We start from the raw sequence: 24,397 nt of genomic DNA, 5'->3' as shown, positions 1-24,397 counted from the left end.
GCATTTACCCATCAAATTGTATTATTTGATTAATTACCTCTTTAAAATGTATATTTGAGAGACTACATTGTATTAATTATGTATGATGATAATTAATCAGTAATAATAAATACTAATTACGTATTTCAGTATTCGCTGTTACTATTATTACGCGTTCTAATTCAATTATTATAAATAATCATCAAAGATTTATTAATGTTACAAACTGAATGTCAAAAATTTCAATAACAGGAGATTACAATAACAGTTTTTACTATACGATAGTAATCGGTTAACATTAACTTTAATTGCTTCTCTTTATGTTTCTCTAAAACTTTTTAAAAAGATTAAAAAGTCAATTAAACCGAGATTAAAGTAAATAAAACCGGCCGTAAATATTTCTCTTTCTCTTGGACTATATAATTAACGCTGTTATAGTTATAGCAATTAATATAATTTTTTCCTTTGTATATAAGTGATTGTAAAGCCAAATAAATTTATTACATTGTCATACAGTAGTTTCTCTCTCTTTGTCTCTGCGTCATGTAAAATTATTATAAAAAATTTCAATAAAAGATTATCTTGTATTTTATACCGGACTACCGGAGAATCCAGTTTTAAACGACTTATCGCGCAATAAGTTCCGCGGTCTGTCGGCTACGTATATATGCTAGAAAAAGAGAGAGAGAGAGAGAGAGAGAGAGAGAGAGAGAGAGAGAGGAGGGTAGAGAGAGATTATAGATAAGTATAAGCCAAAGTGAAAGTACGAAATTACCGAGCTTATTCCATTCTCCTAGATTTTCAGCCGGCGGTTGGCCGCTGAATATGCATTAAACGGGATACCACTAGAGCGGCGAAGATCAGAGAGACGTTACTATTTCTCATAGTGTAATACTAGTGCGAGAGTCGTGCCAGATCGCCAACTCCGGGGTTCCGGCGCGGTGAATAAATTTCATCGTGGGTCCACCACGCGGTTTCGTCCCCTTTTTATTTCGAATTTCCCGGTCCACTCGAGAGAGAACGGAGGGTAGCGAGCGAAGAGTAGCGAGAGAGGGAAACGACGTGGATTGGTACTCGAGAACGCAACACGATGCTGAAACCCCAACGAATTGGAATTTTATCCCGCGGCTCTCGGATGTGCCATTGCACTCCGCTGTACGAGACGGATAATTGAAGAGCTCGCTCTTCAAAAAAAAAAAAAAAAAAAAAAAAAAAAAAAAAAAAAAAAAAAAAAAAAAAAAAAAAAAAAAAAAGAGAGAGAGAGAGAGAGAGAGAGAGAGAGGGACGGTCTCCTTCCTTTCGAAAGTCACGCGCGTGTAAAAAGCCAGTCTGCTCATTTCGATGAATCGCGTCAACGAAGCAAGATGTATTAAAAACATGCTTCTTGTTAATTCGCAATATCGTCCTAATTTACAAGATCCTGAAAGGATCAAGAGACAACGATTGGACTCGGTAAATAAATTTAAATACGTGCCCAAAGAATAAAGAATTTGCTCGCACGTGAACATAAATCTTATTATCTATTACTACTATCAAGAGTAATAAGAATAATCAAATATGTTCGATTTGTTCACGCAATAAAATCCACGCGATTTCCATTTTTTTTAGTAGACATCGTCGATGTATAATAGTATCGCATAGTATTTGCAAATGCACGACGAATGTATCCTGTTCCTTTCTTCTTGCAACGAATATTCCTGTGTGCCTTTTATTCGCGATAAATATTTATGACGAGCGGAGGGGAAAATACGTTCGCGATTCGAGTTTTTCAATCTCACGGAGTCGCCGTCGCGATGGTTCGTCGTCGAATCGGAGGATTTATCGAGCAGCGGGACTATATATTGTACTTAATCGCGATGTGGGTCGTGAGATAGAAAACTGCGCGAGACGCTCTAATTTCACGGGATGAAACGGGCTTATTGTGGAAGGGCCCGACGAAAAGGGACGATGTCGTTGAGAGAAGGAGAATGTTTCCCCCTCGCAGTCGGACTCCGCGTAACGTCACGATGATAAATCGAGCGCGAGAAGTACGTTGGATCCACGTTGCTCGCAGCAGCCACCCTAGCGAGACCCAATCTTTTCCTATTAGCCGCGCCACAGCCGAGCCTTAAAAACGTTGCCGAAAAAGAATGTAGAAAAACGCACTCGGCGAGGAGGGAACGCACACGCCGTGTGAATTATTGCTCGACGCCGTCATGTGAGTTTAATCGGACATATTGTCGCGAAAAATGTTTCGCGAGCCGCCGCTGGCTTTCCATTTCCGCGGCTGCAGCTGCAGTCACGAATGTATATGTCACACATGAGACGTTATTAATATTAGCATGCCCGGTATGTATACTATATTTCAACGCGCGCGGCGAATGGATTTCATTAAGTTTGCAAATCATTCGAAATGGAACTAAACGTCATGTTTTATTTCATCTGTATGTATTAAATAAGTTAAGTAGTCGCGCGTGTGCAAAGAGATAACTCCCGCTCGCTCAGTTATATTTCTCTTGTGTATAATGCAGTTTAATTTTCTCTCTGCTCTTTTATTAATTTAATTTATTATATGTTTGATATGTTTACACTCTACACAAATTAGAGAAAAAAAACTAAATTCTCATAAATGTTTGTTGTTTAATGTTTCATAAAATGTAAAAAGTTATAATTTTATGCAACCGTTTCTTTCTCAACGATCTATTCGGTATTAATCAAAAAAGGATTCTTTTTCCGTTGACTTTTCGCTAGAAATAGATTTAATCTATTTATTAGTATAATATTGTACACAAATCGTCTCATTTCTTCGAGAAATTAAGAGCACCGCTGGGCGAAGAAAATAAACGGGGATCGAGGAAAGCCGGGTCTCATTATTATTTAGACCCGAGAATATCACTTCACGCGGGATATCAACTTACCGAGTGACTAAAGTAAACTAGACACGATAATCGACTGCCACGGAAAGGTTACTATAAGCAACAGCAATAATAACAAGGTATAGATATATCCTTCGCGTCGTCTCTCTCGTTCACCAATTTATTATCGTCGTAACCGTGAACGTCGCGAGCGACGACAATTTACGACTATCGTCATTATCACGACTGCGTAGGAATATACGCATCATAGATTGCGCTCTCATAACAATCATCGTCCACTCGCAATTAAAAAGACTGCAAAATTTTGTGAGAAATCTTTCGAGTACATTATTGCGACACCGCCGATCCTCTTATCAGACCGCGATGTTTCTTATCGTCTCGCGATGATACTTTCCTTTCAGTTGCATTACTATGATGGATACATTCGGGTGCTGTTAATCGTTAATAAATGTATAACTAAAATCCTCTTTGAAACTTCGAAAGAGATATCGTGAAAGTTTATGGTCTATTATCGCTCGCGAACACTCGCAGCAGAGGACATTCTAAGGCGATTAGAGCGAAGGAAGATATTGAACCAAGAGTCGTAGATTAAGGATTAGATCGCGAGCAAAATGGATCAAAATGTTGTAAAAGTACGTAAGTTTGACGCGAAGATTTCGGAAGATTGATAAGACGTTCGCAATCACACGAAGAAACAGTTCCTCCGTGCTCTCTTCACCTTTTTACGTTTCATCGCGATTTTACGTCTATCAAGAAGGGATTCGCGTTTTCAGTGGCGAAGTGCCAAGGGAAGGATGGATGAATAATTTAAGAGAAAAAGATAACTGTCATCTTACGGAAAGTACGTTTATAATAAATCTCGATTTTTTTCTCGTGTACATTTGGGGTATACGCATAAAAATCTTTCTTGAATTTTATACATACGCGCCACTACATTTTTTTCTACATACATTGCCGCCTCTCTTCCCGTGCCCCTTTCCCTTTAATTTAAGAATCTTAAAAATCTCGTCAATTTATTTTGAGAAATTCCGTATCGATATCCTATAAGACAAAAAACCTCGAGCGAGCGTCTCCATCTTTTTGTTGCCACGTCTCAACTTCTGCACAGTTGAAACAGGCAAACAAGAATAAATACGAGAAACGAACAACAGGGGGGGATAAAAAGCTGGACATAAACACGCGTAAACAACTAGAAGAAAGAGAGTGAGTTTGTAGGACGCGGGGTAGAAGAAGAAGGGAAAGAAATGCGGTCGGGAGTGGATGTTACCGATTGTCTGTCATCCACGTCCGTGCGCGCTTCTTCAGTCTCGTTGTTTTAGCGTGGGTTCTGGAAATTTTCCCCGCTAGACTATTCGTGATTTGTCTAGGAGAAACGGACACATTCCAAACGACCGATGTCACGTATGGGGAGTAGTTTAGTAATTGAAAGGGTTCCCGGGAAAAGCGCACGGTTGTGAGAGAATACCGGACAGCACTATTAAAATTACATATTAATAATAGTAAACTGTGCTAAAAAAAGAAGTTTGCAATATTCAATTTAAAATTTATTCAAAGAGGAGTAATATTGTATAATTATTTTCTTATCGCAGAATAAGTCAATTTATATAGTAATAATATCTATTTAAAACCTGATCTTTGATAAGGAAATTCTATGCGGTCAAAGTTCAATGTACGCGCGATCTGTCATACGTCGGTTTCTTGAGTCAATTAACTCCGCTCGTAAGTTAATTAAACTTTCTGCTTTCATTACAACCGATGCTATAACTACGATCGAAAAAGGGACAGATAAGCGGTAATCTTCTGGATATCTTATCTGTCGTTAACTACAGATGTCGGGGAATTAGGCAATAATCATATTATTACTTGATATACATACCTGTAATAGTAAATGAAAACTTAATTACGATTTAACTTGTATCAAGTATATTATATATACATTTCTGTATGTATTTTGTTTTCTTTCTTTTCGACGAAATATATATCGTTTATCATTCTAGATGTTTCGAAAGTTGCGTAAACAAATATCTCGAGCTGTAATGAATAGTTTAAAAAAAAACAGCCATTAACGAAAAAATTATCTTGTCAATTTATTCTGCAACAAGAAGTTACTTATCTCTCAACCGTTGACAATTATCAAACATCTTGTATATATATTGGATGTAGTCTTCTTTTTTCGTTTCTTTTTTTAGGCCGATGTGCATATGCTGATGTTCGGCATATGCGTCTATATTTTTGTGCCGGAAAGTTAGCAAAAGAACGAGCGAGCTCCCAGTTTTTCCGCTTAGATTCCCGGCGCTTCATCATCCCTCCAAACTTATCGGAGGGATGCGAGAAGAGGGTGCGTGAGCGCGAGAGCAGACGGTAAGACGCCGTCTGTTTTCGACTCTCGCGTCGCGACGTAAGTAAGTAAGGGCGAAGTCGACGTCAACGTTCGCGAATCCGTAGCGACGTCGTTTCCGTAGTCTTCTCGTCGACGCAGCCTGCTTTTTCTAATATTGGGCAATATCCGGGAATACGCGTTATATGTATGCGTAACGCCGTAGATGGGTTTAATCGTGCAATATTGAATTTTCCGCGGAACGGCGTTTCCAAACCGAGCTGACGACATTCATCATTAGGTGAGGAACGAATTTACACATTGAATTAGTATATATCGCGGAACAAAAATTTTTACCTTACGAGTATTTCTTTTCAAATTTTAGAGTGAAAAATCGTAATTTGTCGTTACAAAAAAAAAAAAAAAAAAAAAAAAAAAAAAAAAAAAAAAAAAATCTACACATATATTAAATTTTTATCATAATACGTTAAGAAAATGTTGTAAATATTGTATAATTATCAAATTGGCTTACAGGAGAGCGAATAAACTATCGGATGAAACGATAAATCACATGCATCAGCGAACTTCTGCTGATTTGATAGATCGATTTTCTATATCACGATAAAGTTCGATATTGGCGTATTATGATGGCGTGAGAAAACGCTTCGTTAGGCGATATCGCCATACGGTGGGATGAATCGGAAATACACGGAGAGAGAAGTTACGAGCCGCGTAGAATAGGGTGTGTAACCACGTTTTTCCCGAGTCACATCCTCCAAATCCATTTTGCGGAACGAAGACGAGACGCGAAATGAACGGCCAAAAAAGAGATAGAGACAGAGACAGAGAGAGAGAGAGAGAGAGAGAGAAAGAGACGAAAACGATGGCGCGTATTTGTCCGGCAGTATGATTTCGGTGGCCGGCCAAACTTCAACACGACGACAAGAGCTTTCTTTTCATTCTGTAATGAAGTTAGGAAGCGATGGAACGAAGAGAAATAATTCTTCCCTCCGGCGACCGGAGATGCCTCTCCCGCCCTCCACCAGTATACGCTCTGTATACTTTGCTTTTCCGCCACGACGGCGATGTTCCAGCGGCCGAAAAACCCGGAAAAACTGATTGCCCGGGCTTGCGGCGGTAATCGTCGCTACCGTCGTCGTCGCTCTTGCTATTTATTTCTATTTCGATCCGTGAAAATCAGTCTTACGAAATTACATCGCGTTGCACAATGTTTTCCTTGATGCCTGTGCTTAAATCAAGCGTTCCGGAAAATTCTTTGCCAAGTATTCGTAATTTATGCTCGGAATCTCCGGAGCCAATGCTACTTATTTTACATTCAGATAAATTGTTCAAGGAAAAGTAAACAGATGTTAAAGGTATGCGCGATATAATCTCGAAAGAGATTATACTGTGTTTGATAAACGCTAAGAGCACGGCGATGGGAGGTGAAAAGATAGTAAAAAGTTGAAAAAAAAAAAAAAAAACTTTCATAAACATGAAGTTTCTCTTCTGCAATTTTCGACTAATAATTCAGAGTTAAAACAAATAAAAAATAGACTTATCTGCACGGAACAGAAATCGTATTATATTATAACATTTCTCAGCCAAATTTGTCTCGAAGAAAGCAGTCGTATCGGTAAATGCACGAACTCGATCTGAGAAGATGCCAAAACGTTAATGCTCAGCGTAAGTTCCGAGAGCCAATACATGGATGTTTCCGAGACTACTGCAAACGTGATCGGTTGCGACAACGATTGGGAAATAATTGAGCAATTTAGGGTTACGTGACTGGGACGTATCCCGTCATCGGAAGAAATGAGGCACGATGACGGGAGAGGAAGAGAAGAGGGTGGATAGGGGGAGAGGGAGGGAGGAGGAGAGGGAAGGAGAGAACTCCGATAGAGTCCCATGGCGCCATGGGGATCCCCGACTCCCCCTTCTTTCTGTTCTCGATGAAGCCTCGACGCGTGACGGCGGTACCCTGTCGACAATCTGATTACAGCTTTGTCATTCTCCAAATATGATCGATGTGCCGGCGGCTCATTCATCCCGAAATGTACGATTTATCGCTACCAATTATACGATAGTTGCGGATCAAATCATCTCATCGCACGCAATGCAATATGTACAGATAATGTAATATTAATGAGATTCGAAGCAACTTGTGAGATTACGTTGAATTGAAGAAAAGAAATAAGCTTGTATAGGATTGTATTAATGCGTCTTTTTAATTTTTGTTAATTTACTCACTTCATATTTTATTTTTACGCTTTTCACAGGTTTTTTTTTAAATTCTCAATCTGATTATACTCTCTTTAGGCTCGCACGAATATTCAAGCAATCTAAATTAATTCGTGGGAGATATGAAAGTTAATCCTTTTACCTTGCGTTTCTCCATTTTGAATCATTTACGCGTTTTACCGATGTGATATCCCTCTCCTTCTCTCTCTTTCTCATTCTCTCTATTTTTTTTCTCGATTTAATCAGACCCGTTTCACGCCTGAAACTTGCATGGAAAACACGTGATAAAAAACGCGTATGTTCTTTTATGCGTGATCCGGATTACGTCTCTCGCGTAATTACTTTGCACCCACGTACATACAAGTATTCACTTTCTTTTTGCAAAAAACTCATTTCCTGCCACTATCGTGCCGCTCTTTAATCACTGCGTCCTCCGCAAATAAAAACCGCGTGTCGCGATTTGTTGCGCGGATTCAGACAAAACGGTCGTAGCGTGTCGCGCGAGTTTGCGAACGATGGGGCAAAAAACGAGGCGCCCCGAAAAAGGGCATTCATAAAGATGCAAGGAAAAACGGCGCATCAAATTACAACGATAACTATAATAGCTTTTCATACACGAAGATAACTGGTATTAATTAAGCTCGATTCCGTATAATTTCGTCATTAAACCGGAAAATTTCAAGATTATATTTTTATTAGTTTTGTTTTTATATATGTCGTAGCCAGATTACACAATCCATCGTTTTATAAAACCTCTAGGCATTTTATAAAATGCGGCCACATTCTCAAATCATGGTTGAAATAAACCAGCCAGTATATAAAACGATATACAAATCATTGCGTTTGACAATGTGGCGGGTCATCTGTTGTCGTACCCATATTAAGTTAGCCCCTCCACCAACGCCAAATTAAATCAAATACATCAAATAATTTAGTGCTAATTATGTGCTAATTAGTTGCCGTAGTCCGAATTTTGTTGCTCAAACCGTTTAGCAGGAATTTACATTCAAAGTGGGGGGTGCTAGCTTGACATTAAGCCAGCCCCCCCCCCCCCCATAGTGAAAAAAATATATAGAATGCTCGAATCAAAAAATAAAATACACTAGAATTTGTTGCTATTTTGTTGCTCTAAAATAACATAAAAATATTTTTAAAAAAGTATATAATTTAACTAATACCACTATATACTCAGTCTCGCCGCGCCGTACCATTCACTTGCGCGAAGTAAAAGTAAATAAAAAAATGTATTGCTCGCATGTATTTGGTACTGAAATAATCTGTGGACAATATACTGTCGAAATATATGAGAAACTGAATTTGTTGCTCGTCTTAAAGTATTAAAAATCGATACTTTGTCGCCGCGGACCCTATACGACGCGCTATTATATTATATAAACTAACTAAAAGAATTTGTTGCTCGCATGTTTTTGGTATTAAAATAATCTGTGGACGATGTACTATCGAAATATATAAGAAACTGAATTTGTTGCTCGTCTTAAAGTATTAAAAATCGATACTTTGTCGCCGAGGACCCTATACGACGCGCTCTTATATTATATAAATTAACTAAAAGAATTTGTTGCTCGCATGTTTTTGGTATTAAAATAATCTGTGGACAATATACTATCGAAATATATAAGAAACTGAATTTGTTGCTCCTCTTGCTTTTTTAAGAATGACGCGTTAAAGATATATGTTAAGATTACAGAGTGATCAGAGTTAAATAAAATGTAATCGTATTAATGATGATTTCGAATGCTAATAAAATAGTAAAATTAATGCGCTCAACGATTATAATTATGAAATCATCAGTAATCATCAATGACGAATAATAGAAATAATCAAGGCAAAGATAATATGGTCAGTTTTAATTCTAAATATTTATATGATTATCAGATTATAAATAATTAATCAAAAAACAACTCGATTTTTCAATATCATCGTTTCCATAAATTAAAAAATAAATTGACATGCATATTGTTAATTTCGTTAATGCACATGTTTGATAATTTTCATTCTCTAAAAATGACGCGTTAAGGATGTTAAGATTACAGAGTGATCAGAGTTAAATAAAATGTAATCGTATTAATGATGATTTCGAATGCTAATAAAATAGTAAAATTAATGCGCTCAACGATTATAATTATGAAATCATCAGTAATCATCAATGACGAATAATAGAAATAATCAAGGCAAAAATAATATGGTCAGTTTTAATTCTAAATATTTATATGATTAATTTTGTTAATGCACATGTTTGATAATTTTCATTCTCTAAAAATGACGCGTTAAAGATGTTAAGATTACAGAGTGATCAGAGTTAAATAAAATGTAATCGTATTAATGATGATTTCGAATGCTAATAAAATAGTAAAATTAATGCGCTCAACGATTATAATTATGAAATCATCAGTAATCATCAATGACGAATAATAGAAATAATCAAGGCAAAAATAATATGGTCAGTTTTAATTCTAAATATTTATATGATTAATTTTGTTAATGCACATGTTTGATAATTTTCATTCTCTAAAAATGACGCGTTAAAGATGTTAAGATTACAGAGTGATCAGAGTTAAATAAAATGTAATCGTATTAATGATGATTTCGAATGCTAATAAAATAGTAAAATTAATGCGCTCAACGATTATAATTATGAAATCATCAGTAATCATCAATGACGAATAATAGAAATAATCAAGGCAAAGATAATATGGTCAGTTATAATTCTAAATATTTATACATGAGCTATAAATCATTAATAAAAAAAAAACCCCCCTGATTTTTCAATACTATTGTTTCCATAAACTAAAAATTATATTGACAATTTTAAATGTTTAATAATAAATTCTACTGACCGACCGATGCACCGCCCTTGCATGTCTCACTTCTTTCCGCATCTGGTCATCGCGAGATCCTTTCCGTTTCCGGTTGCTCCCTTCGCTTCAAATTGAGACGAGACAGTCTATCAATTTGTCCACTCATGCATAATCACTATTCTCATAATCACTATTTCACTCGTAGTCCAAAATCCGCCATATGCAATGACGCGGTAAAATTATTTCCATGCCGATTATAAACATGAAAGAACATATAATCGCGTATTAATAAATGGACGGAGACGATTTTCCGTGATTCTAATCGACATTGCCGATACTCACGACATCCACTTTATACACGGGATAAACTTGTGATGGATAAAAAAAGGCGAGAAATACGGAAAGAATATTTCAATCTCGCACGCTAATGCAATATGACGGTTACTGTAACGGTTACGGAAAATTTAGGCAGGTCGAGTAGTAGTAGATGGGGAGGGGGGAACGCGTCGTCGAATATCCGTTCCAGGAAAAGGAGCGAGCGCGTCTCTTCCAAGAAATAAACCGTACGCGAAGAATCCTGCGCGAGATAAATCAAACTAGCTCGAGCGACGCTCTTTTGCGATCTCGATTTATGAAATTGTGAATATAACTCTGAAAAAAGGATTACATTTGAAAACAATATTAAAGAATATTAAAGCAGAAACGTGTCGAACGCGACGCGCTTATATTTTCAACGCAATATTATTATATACGACAGCGAGTAGATTATTTCAGCGCCTAAAAATATGTTAAATAATGTATTCATCGATCGTTGTATCGTATTATAAATTCGATATATCAAAACTACAAATTACTCTCGATTCGGATATTTCGAATATTCGTTCGGATGCGAAATTCATTTTCGATAGATAAAAGATGCGTGGGAAAAATCTTGTCGTTTGCGAGTATATATATATCGAAAGATGCCTTAATCACGATTACACGGGTTAATATATTACACTCGGATAATCGCCTGTTATTCGATACAAGACCCCCCCGACACTCGTTCGTACGCGGATCTCACTTTCGACGGATAAAAAGACGCGAGAAACACGGAGCGCGACCGTAATTCGTCTTGAGACTCGCGCTTGTGTGAAGAGACTGACACGATTACGGAAAATTTAGGCTGGACGGATAGATGAGGAGAGGGGAGGACCGCGTCGCCGAACTCGGTACAGAAGCGTTCAAAAAAGTTGGATGAAAACATTCAGATATAAACAAAGAAGCGCGGCTCGAGAGAAAGAGAGAGAGAGAGCTTATATTACAAAATCTCGATCAATTTTCATGGCGAAACGATAATACAACGAAAATAATCGTTGAATAGAATGTGTAAGATTCAAGGAGGAATATATCTGAAAAGCAGCTCACACACCACATATGAACATTCCTAATGAAATATTCTTATTTAAGAGAAAAAAAAATGTGTTCGGTTAGTCGACAGTTAGTGGACTAATTTTACACGTCAGGTTTAATAATATTCATGGTTGTAAAATTGACCAATCACGGTCATTCGATTCTTGATTGGTGATTGGTTAGTTTTAAAACTATGGATGTTACTGAAATCCAATTAAGGGTGACATGTCAACGTTAATCGATGTCTCTGAAATGCCGCGAGAAACCACGAGTACCAACAGCTAAATGAGAAATTTTACAATTGGTGAAGCTTCGCGTCGCGTTTTTCACACGTTTCGTATTTCAATATACTTTAATATTCTTTTAAAATATATGATTCTTCTTCAATTATATGTATAATTTCGCCAGAAAATAATCGCGAGATTGCAAAAGTATCGCTCGAGCTTCGTTATCTTATCCTTGTTCGTATCGCGAAGGTTTTTTGGCGCACGATTTTTTTCTCGCAAAAAACTCGCTCGCTCCTGTTCTTGGAAGAGATATTCGACGACATTCCCCTCCCCTCCCCCCACCTATCCGTCCAGCCTAAATTTTCCGTAACGCTCTTCGCACAAGCGCGATTATCGAGACGTATTACGGTCGCGTTCCGTATCTCTCGCATCTTTTCATCCATCGAAAGTGAATTTTGGGGGTAACTACTTCTTTCATTCTCATTTTTGTCGGGAATGAACGCACGCGGGCCCTTTGCGCTTTACTCATCCGTAGCGAAAACTCGCGTTTGCTCGCGTGATTAAAGAGCTCATCGCGCGAAAAGTTATCGAAATGCCGCGTGGAAAAATTATGATCTCCTCGAATTAATTATTCAATTCTCATTTCATCGTCTAATGAATTTCAGAATCGTAAAATAATTATTGTAGCGTAGAATTGTCGGGGGATCGATCTCGGTATATGTTTACTCAGTAATCCACGGATACTTGAATATCGTCATTGATGCTCTCGGATAATCAGCGAACTCCCGTGCATCAACGATTTCTCTAATTTCGTCTTAGGCCGAGATTCGCACGGTCCTCGGGCGACCCATATTAAGTTAGCCCCCCCACCAACGCCAAATTAAATCAAATACATCAAATAATTTAGTGCTAATTATGTGCTAATTAGTTGCCGTAGTCCGAATTTTGTTGCTCAAACCGTTTAGCAGGAATTTACATTCAAAGTGGGGGGTGCTAGCTTAACATTAAGCCAGCCCCCCACCCATAGTGAAAAAAAAGTATCGATTTTTAATACTTTAAGACGAGCAACAAATTCAGTTTCTTATATATTTCGATAGTATATTGTCCATAGATTATTTTAATACCAAAAACATGCGAGCAACAAATTCTTTTAGTTAATTTATATAATATAAGAGCGCGTATAGGGTCCGCGGCGACAAAGTATCGATTTTTAATACTTTAAGACGAGCAACAAATTCAGTTTCTTATATATTTCGATAGTACATCGTCCAGAGATTATTTTAATACCAAAAACATGCGAGCAACAAATTCTTTTAGTTAATTTATATAATATAAGAGCGCGTATAGGGTCCGCGGCGACAAAGTATCGATTTTTAATACTTTAAGACGAGCAACAAATTCAGTTTCTTATATATTTCGATAGTACATCGTCCACAGATTATTTTAATACCAAAAACATGCGAGCAACAAATTCTTTTAGTTAATTTATATAATATAAGAGCGCGTCGTATAGGGTCCGCGGCGACAAAGTATCGATTTTTAATACTTTAAGACGAGCAACAAATTCAGTTTCTCATATATTTCGACAGTATATTGTCCACAGATTATTTTAGTACCAAATACATGCGAGCAATACATTTTTTTATTTACTTTTACTTCGCGCAAGTGAATGGTACGGCGCGGCGAGACTGAGTATATAGTGGTATTAGTTAAATTATATACTTTTTTAAAAATATTTTTATGTTATTTTAGAGCAACAAAATAGCAACAAATTCTAGTGTATTTTATTTTTTGATTCGAGCATTCTATATATTTTTTTCACTATGGGGGGGGGGCTGGCTTAATGTCAACCTAGCACCCCCCACTTTGAATGTAAATTCCTGCTAAACGGTTTGAGCAACAAAATTCGGACTACGGCAACTAATTAGCACATAATTAGCACTAAATTATTTGATGTATTTGATTTAATTTGGCGTTGGTGGAGGCGCTAACTTAATATGGGTACGACAACAGATGACCCGCCACATTGTCAAACGCAATGATTTGTATATCGTTTTATATACTGGCTGGTTTATTTCAACCATGATTTGAGAATGTGGCCGCATTTTATAAAATGCCTAGACGTTTTATAAAACACTGGATTATGTAATCAGGCTACGACATATATACAATATTTTATATACGATGATCACACACACAATAACAAAATCTTAAAAAATAATGCCGAATGTGAGACGCTTTTCTTAATATTAGATATATAAAATATGAAAAAAAGTAATTACATATACTAACTAATACGTATTTTTTTGTAAAACAAATATTCTACTTAGGTATGGGCGATATACAAAAAACCTTGTTCAAAAATTCAAATTTTTGAAATGATAATTTCGAGCGCAACGGATAAATTTCATTTTCCATTTTACATACATCGAGTAAATGGCGTATTCCCCAAATGGCTTCAGATTTCGCGAGATTCGTAAGGACGAGTAATGGAGAGAGAAAAAAAAAAAAAAGAAAGAAAGAGAAAAAAAATCTCCGCTAAAACTCATCCCGCGTAGTAAAGAGGTGAATGTACTGCGCTATCGATACAGACTACCCGCGCAAAAAGAGATTCCGGCTTGGCCGTTGCCATTAGCCGCATATGGATATCGGGGAACCAAAGCACGACTTGCCATATTGAAGCAGCGCGTGAGTGCACGCTCGGGCGTGTGCGTATGCATAAATACTCGCATAAGCGGAGAGCGCACGAGACAGAGAGCGACGCTCATTGACTTTTTACGAGCGATTCTCCCCTTATTTATAGCCGAGTACATTTGGCAAGAAAGTACATACGCGCTGACTCCTTATGTGATTCGTCATTTGAAGTTCTCGATATGAAGTTCTCGATAAAAATTACGAGATATCTAGCTGTTGTACATCTATTTGACTAAATAAAGAACGTGCCTAAGCGTTATAAAAAAATTAACGACTTTACTTCACGCATTTGCTGAGATAATAAGCGACACGGAGATAATTTTATTTTAAATTATATTAAAAGGCTTTAACAACTGATATTATAGTTCAGATCGTCTTCATAATGGCGTTCCCGAATTAGGCGAAAGAGATATCTCTCTTTTTGCTTTAGATAAATTAGGGCAAAGATTACGACATTTCTAGACCCTCACCACGAGGCTTCTCTCTCGGCACACAAAGTTTTTGGAGAAAGCGAAAGATTCAGTTCCACGATCGCATTCACGAATAAATATTAGTTTTACTCATTAGCTGATAAAGTAATTCATCTTTCGAGTCTATCGTTGAATTAGGCAAAAGATTTACTCTCAAACGAGATGAATCATCGCAATCCTAGTTATAAAATTAGTTTCCTTTATATATTGTACTTTTGCGTACATTGACATCAATCAGTCAAGAAACGACGAAACAGTGATCCGTTTATTTACACACAGTGCATTGCGCGCGTTTGTTCTGGGCGCACATTTTTCGTAACAGTTAATAATTATAAAGGGTTCATTGTTAATGGTTAGTATGTGTGCAAAATGTTACAATGTGCTTTAAAGTATGAGCTTTCCGGCAACATTTATCGCAAAGCAACATTAAGATTGAACCATCTTTCGGTATTTAAAAATTTCTTTTTAATTAAAATTTGAATTCTTGCACATAACCGTAAACATAGCATAAATAGATCTTTTTATTCATCAAGAAATACGCTATTTAAGTTTAACTTTTAATTAGTTCAATAACATTAATATGATGATTTATGCGAGAGAAAGAGAAAACAAAAAAAATTATATTTATTTAAATAACCTACATATATTTTAATATAAACACAAATTTTTTTTTTTTTTTTATACATATAAATTTCAAGAGTAATCCTAATCTCATTCTAAGTTTATTTTTTAGTACAAGTAATCATTTGTTTAACTTATTAAGATCAATGTCAAAGTACCTGGTTGTTGTATATCAAAAATTTTAAAATCCTGCGAACGAATTTCTGCTGAATGTATAGCCTATAAGATCTTTCAGGATCCCTAAAACGCAAAGAAGTCCTCGTATTTACCTAACAGGCATCTGGTAGATATAAATATCTTCAATGAAAGATTGAAGGGATTCTCTAAACGAGGGAAGCCCCATTTCGAGAACAAAAGTTCGTGACTTTTCATGACGTGGAGATGCGCGTTAGTTTTTGCCGTCATTAATCCCGAAGATATCACGGCGACGGTTTCTTTTCTCCGGTCGGAGATTATAGATATAGTTTCCTTTTATGTGGCGAACGAAAAGACGCGGCAAATAGGTTCCTCCTCAAGTTATTAAATGAAATAAGAAATATGACAATGTCAACAGATTGAAAGATATAAATAAAAATTAAAAAATACAACAGATTGATAGATTCGCGAACCTTTAAGTTACCAAATAAATAAGACTAGGAAAATATATATTATATTATTAGAAAAATATATATTATATAAATAAAAAATATTATATAAATTATATTAATAAATTAATATATGTAAATATAATATTAATTAATATATATATGTGTATTATATAAATTATTAAAATATCTTCTTTACATAAGATTTGGTAAAATATAGAATTTGCCGTAACATTACTATGTAACATTATTTCACTTAATTGGTTTTGCATGAATAGCAAATTTCTCAAAAGCAGGAATTTCCTGCCAATCAAGGCAAAATCCTCTTTCACGTTTCGTCTCGCAAATCAGCATATATCGTGGTATACAGCGCCTCGAAAAGGCAACGAGGCTTTGATTTACTCTCTCGTCCTTTATTCAAGACGACGTTACGCGGCAACGCGTTTTCTCCTTAAATGGGCGCCCAACGTCTGAGCGACATTAGAGTCCTCGGTCAAAGCCAAAGTCACGGCGAGGGTTTACCCCATCCTTGATATTTTCCAAGGAGATGCAGCACCGCGAGAAAGATTCAGGGAAAAAAGAAGATTCGAAATAGACATGCCAAGACTTTTTCTTGCATTCTATTCTCGCTTTGTAAATTATTGAAATAACGAGAACAAAATCGATGATGCGCATAATACGATCACGTTGGGCGTTGGATAGATACGATCGCAGATGGATTCAATTGGAAAGGACAAGCATACGACGGCATACTTGTATTTATCGTCGAAGGTCGCATTACATCGCGTTCGCGCAATACACGATTACTAACTACAAACATGTTCTATAAAATTATATTGTTCACCATCGCAACGAAAGATAAACTTCATATGTGTGTGAAATTTAAAGAGAGAGAATTATATGAATTATTATATTAATTAAAATATTATTTATCATTATATAATGAGCAATCCAATCTTCGGACTTGTATGTTACGTATCAATTGTATTGTAAATGTAAAATAATTATGCGAGACTTTTTGATGCAAATATACCCAAAATTTAATAGAAAGAAGAAAGAGAGATGAGCTTTGTAATATAATTTCAAATGCATTATACCATGTATAAAACCGGTAATTGAAATGTATTATGTATTTAAAAATTATAAACGTTGATATAGAAATATAAATTATAAACGTTATGCAATGAGAGCGATATATAAAATATGTATTTATTTCCGAACGCTAAGATCGATCAATATGCCACGTCGTTTTATGATAATATAATATTCTCTACCATTCTCTCGATAATTCAAGTATGATATGCCGAGTTTAATTCTTAATTATGTTATATCGAATTCTTATGCTATATTTAATCTTCTGAATAACGTTATTATCAAGCTTAATTTATACGAGAGGGTGGACAAAATTTTTGTTGTATAGGAGGAAATTTTAATTCGATACCATGAATTTTTTTAAATATTGTATACACTTACACATACATAAAAATTACAGATTATTTCGATATATCAGGGCAAAAAAAAATATGCAACTCAATGCGCGAATATTTTGCATTTATCGCATTTTTGCATCGCGGCGAACGCTACAAGCGTGAACTCCCCTGTGGAATTCAGCATACTTCAAAATTGCATTGCGGTGCATTCCACGTTTCGTCCGATATTTTCCCGTCGATCGAAGGCCGTCGAAGCGATGCATGCGCGCGCGAACGCGAGCGGTTTCTCTCACGCGCTTTCCGCGAAACAATAAGCACGGGGAACGATGTTTCGCAATAAAAAGAATGCAGTTACCGTTATACTTCTGGCCGCGCATATAGCACGCTGGAATTCCTATCTTTAACGCAACGTAACTTCGCATCGTAATACTGCTACATCCGCGTCATACCGTAATGGGATACGTAATATGTGCGTCCGCGAATAAAAACTGCAAGAACGCACAAGGATTGAGGAGGAGAAGAACACGATTCTCCGTAATGTCATAACATAACAGTAAAAAACGCTATTTTGTCGATTCAATCGATTCCGATGTGGAAATAGTTGTTTCATTCCGACAAGAAATCCGATTGTGGCGAATCATCGATCAGGAAAATGTCCGTGTCGACAAATCGATAAATTTAATTTTACGTTTTATGAAACAATTTTTATACGTTATATAGAACTGTTACGATGTAAAGAATTTTTTATTCCCAACATATAATAAAAATCCCACGAGGAATTTTGATAATATCGATTATTTGGATCGTTGCGTTTGAAATATCGAATTCTGGATATTAAAAGGTTCTATAAATGACATTGGAAATTTTAAAAAGTTAATATGATTAAATATATTGAAAACAGAAAAAAGTCTTTCATATTGAAAACGAAATATGCTACGTGAGATGATGCTGTTTGGATTAAGGAAAAGAGAAAAGTCGACAAGTAGGGAGAAATTGTGGGTCAGCAACTTACCGTTACGTTCCACTTTCTCCTTTCTTCGGTTTTCGTAGACCAAAGGTCCATGACCTCGTAACTGGTTTTAATCGCGACTATTATTATCTCAACGGGAATTGTAAATGTTTCCGCTTTGGTTCGAAGCGATCATAAAATTATTATTAGTCCGACTATATAATAAAATCACATACCGAACGTGAACTGAGACGGTAATTAATAATTTTTTTGTTAAAGATACAATATATCGACTGTCTCGAATTTAGATTAATTATTTTGTTCTAAAATCTCTTCGAATTCTTATAAATTTCTATTTAGAAAGTACTTTAAGAACATCCTCGTTTTTTAAATTTAAAAGTATAGGTATGACGTTACGTGAGTCACTCGTGTGACAATAATTTTCAACCTACAGTTACGCGGTCGACCGTGTCAATTTGTAAGAACAAATGGTTGAACGCGAATCGCGATAGGAAAAAAACATCCCGATGAAATCCGTGTAATCGATTCTTCATGCAAATGAGAGCCGCTGCGCGCCATTACAACGGGGAGAAGCCGGACTCACACGGATGTACGCACTAATCGATTCTCGCGATCGGAACGAACCGAGAGAAGCGGAGCTTTGCGAGGGATTACTACGATTATCCGAATAATTACCTCCGGAGTTTCGGGGACGGGCCGGCAAATAAAGCCAGCGATCGTCGGTCGAATGCGTATTCCATCTGTGTATTCAGTTATACCAGCTGACATTGGTGCGTATAATCGACATCGCGTTTCCTTCTCTCGTAAAGTCAAAAGCTCTTACGTCGATCGATAGAACAACAAAAAACGAGATTTGCAAGTTATTGCAAAAGTAGTAGATATTGCTTTTTATGCTCGTCAGATTTTCAATTTTTCGGGGTCATTAAAATCATTACTCTCTTCGTTACGTTTTAATATGTCTCTCGTCCGATTAGTTTTTAATTCGAGTTGCATCGCTGCCGATTTGTACTGGTGGACGTTAATAAAAGAAACAAATTAACCGATCGCTACGGTCCGATAAACAATGAACTGCATGTTCTTTCCCGTTTACGCAGTTATTAAATATAGTTTATTGTGAAGAATTCTGCCGCTCACGTTATCTTCCATAAAAGATCGCGAATTGTGCTTTGTGGTAACCGGATGAAATTAAAATAGAACGGTACGTTGAAATAAAAATAGAATTCAATTTAGTAATTTAGTAATTCTGATGAGAGTTCAGCAGCGCAATTTAATAATTCTGATAAGATCAGATTTTTATACAATAAAGATACTGTGTGCGTACACCTGCCGCACGCGTGCTCGCGGAAATGACTTATGATATGTTTATTCATGACAACAGGAGCCGCATTTTAAAAAATGCAATAAATAGCATAAATTATATATAAAAAATAAGATAAAATTCTAAATGTTTTTCTTCCAAATAAGATTAGAGATTTTAAATAATAGTTTTGCATACATCTCATCCGGAAACAACGCATAGAAAGTTAGAATAAGATTGCACGATTAATGCATCGAATATCGAAGAAAAGATATGCAAAATTTATTTCTGTTCGCATTTTTTCTCGTGGCATCAAAACTGAAATTACTGTATTTAGAGAAGTAAGAGAAACGGTGATAAAAAAATTAACAAGGCAATAATAAAGACTCACCGAGCGCCTTGCAGCTTGCACCGTGAAGGGAATCCCCGGCGAGCTGAATGATGGCCATGAGAATATCACCCATCATCAAGCAGGCGACATGATGAGTCTGGCAGCGCCAGTGCAAGACGTGATGAGAGGCCGGTAACAACCAACCTGCTGCCAAGGTGGCTGCCAGAAAGACGGCGCTAATGATGAAGCCCACGGGATATAGGGTGAACCTGATGTCCGTCGCACGCACTGCAGGTCTGAAAAATTCGAGCGGATTAGGACGTTACTTTTTAGGCGTATTTTATAAGATTGATATCTAAGCTTTTATCTAAATCTATTCGACGTAACAAGAGAATATAAAAATTTAAAAGCTAATAATTTAAATGGCATCCTAATCGTGATCTAAACGTTCTTTAAGAGAGATCTTTCAAATATAAAAGTTGTGTAAAAGATATTCTGCATCTTATTCTTTACATGTTTTTAAAATATTTGCTGATTATTGTATTTTATATTACCATGAAATTGCATACATACCATATAATTGATAAAAGGTGTGATTTCTCCGTCTTGTGATATATGTATAATCCTTTCTATTTAATTTAAATTTTAGATATTTATTTACCAAAGGCCCAGTAATGCGATATCATTTTATCATAGCATTATATATATATATATATACGTTATGCATATGGATTAATACACGCATTAAATAACGGTAAATTATTTAATTAGAATCACTATAATATTATGTTTTATTATGCGTTCATGTATTAATGGAAAGCCCAAATGAACACAATTTAGATTTATGTAACAATTAACGACAATCCCCAAACAACATGTAATTTATTAATAAATCTCGCAATAATAATAACAATTAATGCGCAAAAAAAATAATAGCTTATTATATAAATGTAGATATATTTTCGTGATAATGTTTTTCTCATAAAAAAAATTATTCTTTTCTATAATTTATATTATAAGTATTTTCCGTTTCTTTATACGCGCAGCGTCACACGCAAAAAGAATGATTATCATACATTTAAAACTCGGCATACCGTTGATATTTTTCGCCATCCGCAGGCAAAAAGCCACGAAAGAAAAAGACGAATTATGGTGCTATTAGTTATTTCTCGCGTCGGGCGGATTAATTAAATTCGGGCAGTTTTATCGGCGTCACATCGGCAATTGTCCGATTGGCTCACTGCCAGCTGTGGGCAGTGAGCCAGATACTCGATCGGTCCTATATAATGGAAATAATACCGCGTTATATCGATGATCGTTACGTCCGTTTTTAATTAAGATTCCTGAAAGATTCAGATGAAACAATTTTTCATCGCGACTAACGATCTCTCGATTTAATTGCATTTAGGACAAATATCCGTTTTCAAAATCGTTTACGATAGTTTTGAGTTGCACCAATATGCGATGTGTTGTATTAATATATCGGGTGAAGAATAGTCGCGAAGCAGATATTTCTAAAATTTTTATAAACTCTATATTCCAGTTATATTTATAGAAATTTCAATTTATTGAGATAATTTTGAAAAAAATACATACATCTCTCTTGCAAAATAGGTATGTTTTATTTACGATAATTTATGCATTGCAAGAGACAATAATGCTTTTTTTACAAGAAACTTATGAAGATATAAAATATGCATTATTTATGATTTATCGCAAAATCTATTCTATTACATCGTGTTCCAGACGCGAGTGACACACGCTCTCGTTCACAGATCGTTAAAGATTGATTGAATTTCATTTTAAGAAAAGTCGCAATAACTCACTACCACTATACGCGAATGCAAAAACCGATAGCATCCGGCCCGTGTTTTGTTCCATTGATTGGCGTTCGATGGAGTTGTTCGTTGGCGAGTAAATTTTTCACGGGAAATGGAATGTCAACGATCGGCCAGCCCGTATTTGTGTTCGTACAAACGCAAATATGTAGAATACGAACAAAATACAGGCGTACGTACGCAACTTTCTACAAAATTGCTTCTGCACAAACGCGTTAATCGTATTTCCAATGTTACTTTGTACACCTACCGGCGATCAAACTTTTGCAAACTGCCGTATATTCTCCCGGCAATTTCGCAAACGTCACGTCGACGCGTACCGAGAGTTCGAATTCAGGAAATAAACATGGGAGAATGTTCATTTGTATATTTTACGGTAACGATATGTTCTACCTATGAATTTGCTCTATATTATATATGTATTATATACACGAAATTATATACATGACGTTGTCTCTCTGTAAAGTGGATGGAAACTCTCGGATCTCTTACTATCAGTGACATCTGTCAATCTATCACGGTTCGTCCTTAATCTTAATGAAATGTCTCGGCAAATGAGATCTTCTAACCCTACGTCACACGTCATACAGATACCGTAAACTTGATGTGATTTATGTCACGTAACATGGAATATTTGTATATGGTTAATTTTTGCGATATTTATATATAAAAATGTATATTTTCACATTTCACTTTTTTGAAAAAAATTCTAGATAGCATCTTATTAAATAAAAAAATTACGACTCAAAGTGATTGACATAAAAAAGTCATTACCAATTTTTTTTTAACATAATGTGTTATAGTATCTTAGCATCTTCACGAATCACTTTCACTCCGTTTTTTTTTTCTTTCCAAAACTCATTGAGAGGAAATTTCTTTGGATTGTATCGATATTCTAAAAACAGAATGTTAGCTTTACACAAGTATGACAAGGCCGTTTTTCTTACATAACAATCTGAGCACCATTTTCATCGCTCATCGTTCTGATGCGCGGAAACGCGATATCGAGTTGTGAGAACGTTTTAATGGAATCTTGGATGACGTGGGATCGCGGACATACGTTACCTAGAAATACTTCGAAAGGATTACGATGAGAAGTGAAAGTGTGTGTGTGTGTGTAGAAGCCGACTTTTTCTCGACATATCGTTGGCAGTGACGTAAAAACGGGGCCGTTTATCCATAGCGCAATCACCTATAGACGAACGCGCAATTAAACCGTGCGATAAATTCAAATCGGAGTAAGCGATACTTGTTGGCGGGGCAAAAAATCGAATCGTGCTCGGAGCTTCGAAGTGAGTTGGATGATTTGACTGCCGGAACCGATTTGACTTTATTCTCCGTCAGATGAGATGAATGAATGATGATCGAGGTAACAAGAACAATAGAAAATTAACTTTACATAATTGAAGAATCGATTATCGATTTTCTGTTATTTACGCTTGATTATCGCGTTGTCAATTATGCAGACCAGCACGCTTTTGGAATATATTAAATTTATAGCACAACATGAAAAACTATTAATACCAATAATATAGAATAGAGAAATATGTTTTAAAAAAGAGTTTTTATCATAGGAATTTTGATACGCAAAATATTTTTTTTTTTCATCTACTAAAAAAGTCTAATAAACAAAGAATAAGCGGAGAAATACGATAGAGGAATCTTTGAATTATTTAAAGCTTTCACGCATCCGTTTGAAGATTTTGACGTGTTAAAAGCACACTAACAGCTTTTTTACCACGCGCATCGCGATATTATCACGTTAAGCGAGAAGATTTCGTTATCTTCATTTGTAGATCACAACGTCCGAAAAAAAGGCGCGGCAAGAACAAAAATATCGCGCGCGCGCGCACGACAATCTTGATCTTAATGTACTAACTTTTGTGGTGCATGTTCCGGACAGGCAAACACCTTGGCTATCTGGTTGAGCTCCTTGATTCTCTCGACACAAAACTGACCGGTGGGCAAAGCGACGCCGTTTATCTCCAGGCCGCCATCGGGCTGTAATACGGCATCCCTCGCGTCTCCCACGATCGTGAAGTTGTCAGATTTCGGGCAGGTCGGAAATCCAGCCACGATCTCGACAACAGATGACGCGTTCGGCAAGAGGGGCGGTGCGTCCGCGGTCTCTTTTAAATGAACGCAGGTATTTCTGCAATACAAAGGTGTTCTTTTCGTACCTTATAAAGCCTCATGTCAAAAAAAAAAAAAAAAAAAAAAAAAAAAAAAAAAAAAAAAAAAGAGAGAATATAGAAATAACTGACAATGAAAAATAATTAATAACAAATAATTTTAACTTCTCTTTCCGTTTTCTAAATAGTATATATATATA

General features: G+C 36.1%; 1 protein-coding gene across 2 annotated transcripts in view; it reads right to left on the bottom strand.

Moving 5' to 3' along the window:
• Mthl1 (methuselah-like 1) overlaps nucleotides 1-24,397 on the bottom strand; it is a 133,158-nt gene that overhangs the window by 106,990 nt on the left and 1,771 nt on the right. The window contains exons 2-3 of one of the 2 annotated variants that reach the window (XM_070297745.1): nucleotides 23,945-24,235; nucleotides 20,288-20,523 (exon numbers count right to left, since the gene is read on the bottom strand). In XM_070297745.1, coding sequence (XP_070153846.1) covers nucleotides 20,288-20,523; nucleotides 23,945-24,235 — 527 coding nt within the window. The remainder of the gene's footprint in view (nucleotides 1-20,287; nucleotides 20,524-23,944; nucleotides 24,236-24,397) is intronic. The other variant, XM_070297755.1, reaches the window with a different exon arrangement.

Source organism: Polyergus mexicanus, unplaced genomic scaffold (genome assembly GCF_030449975.1).
Source record: "Polyergus mexicanus isolate NDT 795.1 unplaced genomic scaffold, iyPolMexi1.0 SCAF_1, whole genome shotgun sequence".
In the NCBI taxonomy this organism is placed as follows: domain Eukaryota; kingdom Metazoa; phylum Arthropoda; class Insecta; order Hymenoptera; family Formicidae; genus Polyergus; species Polyergus mexicanus.
This window is presented reverse-complemented; position numbering and strand designations above follow the sequence as displayed.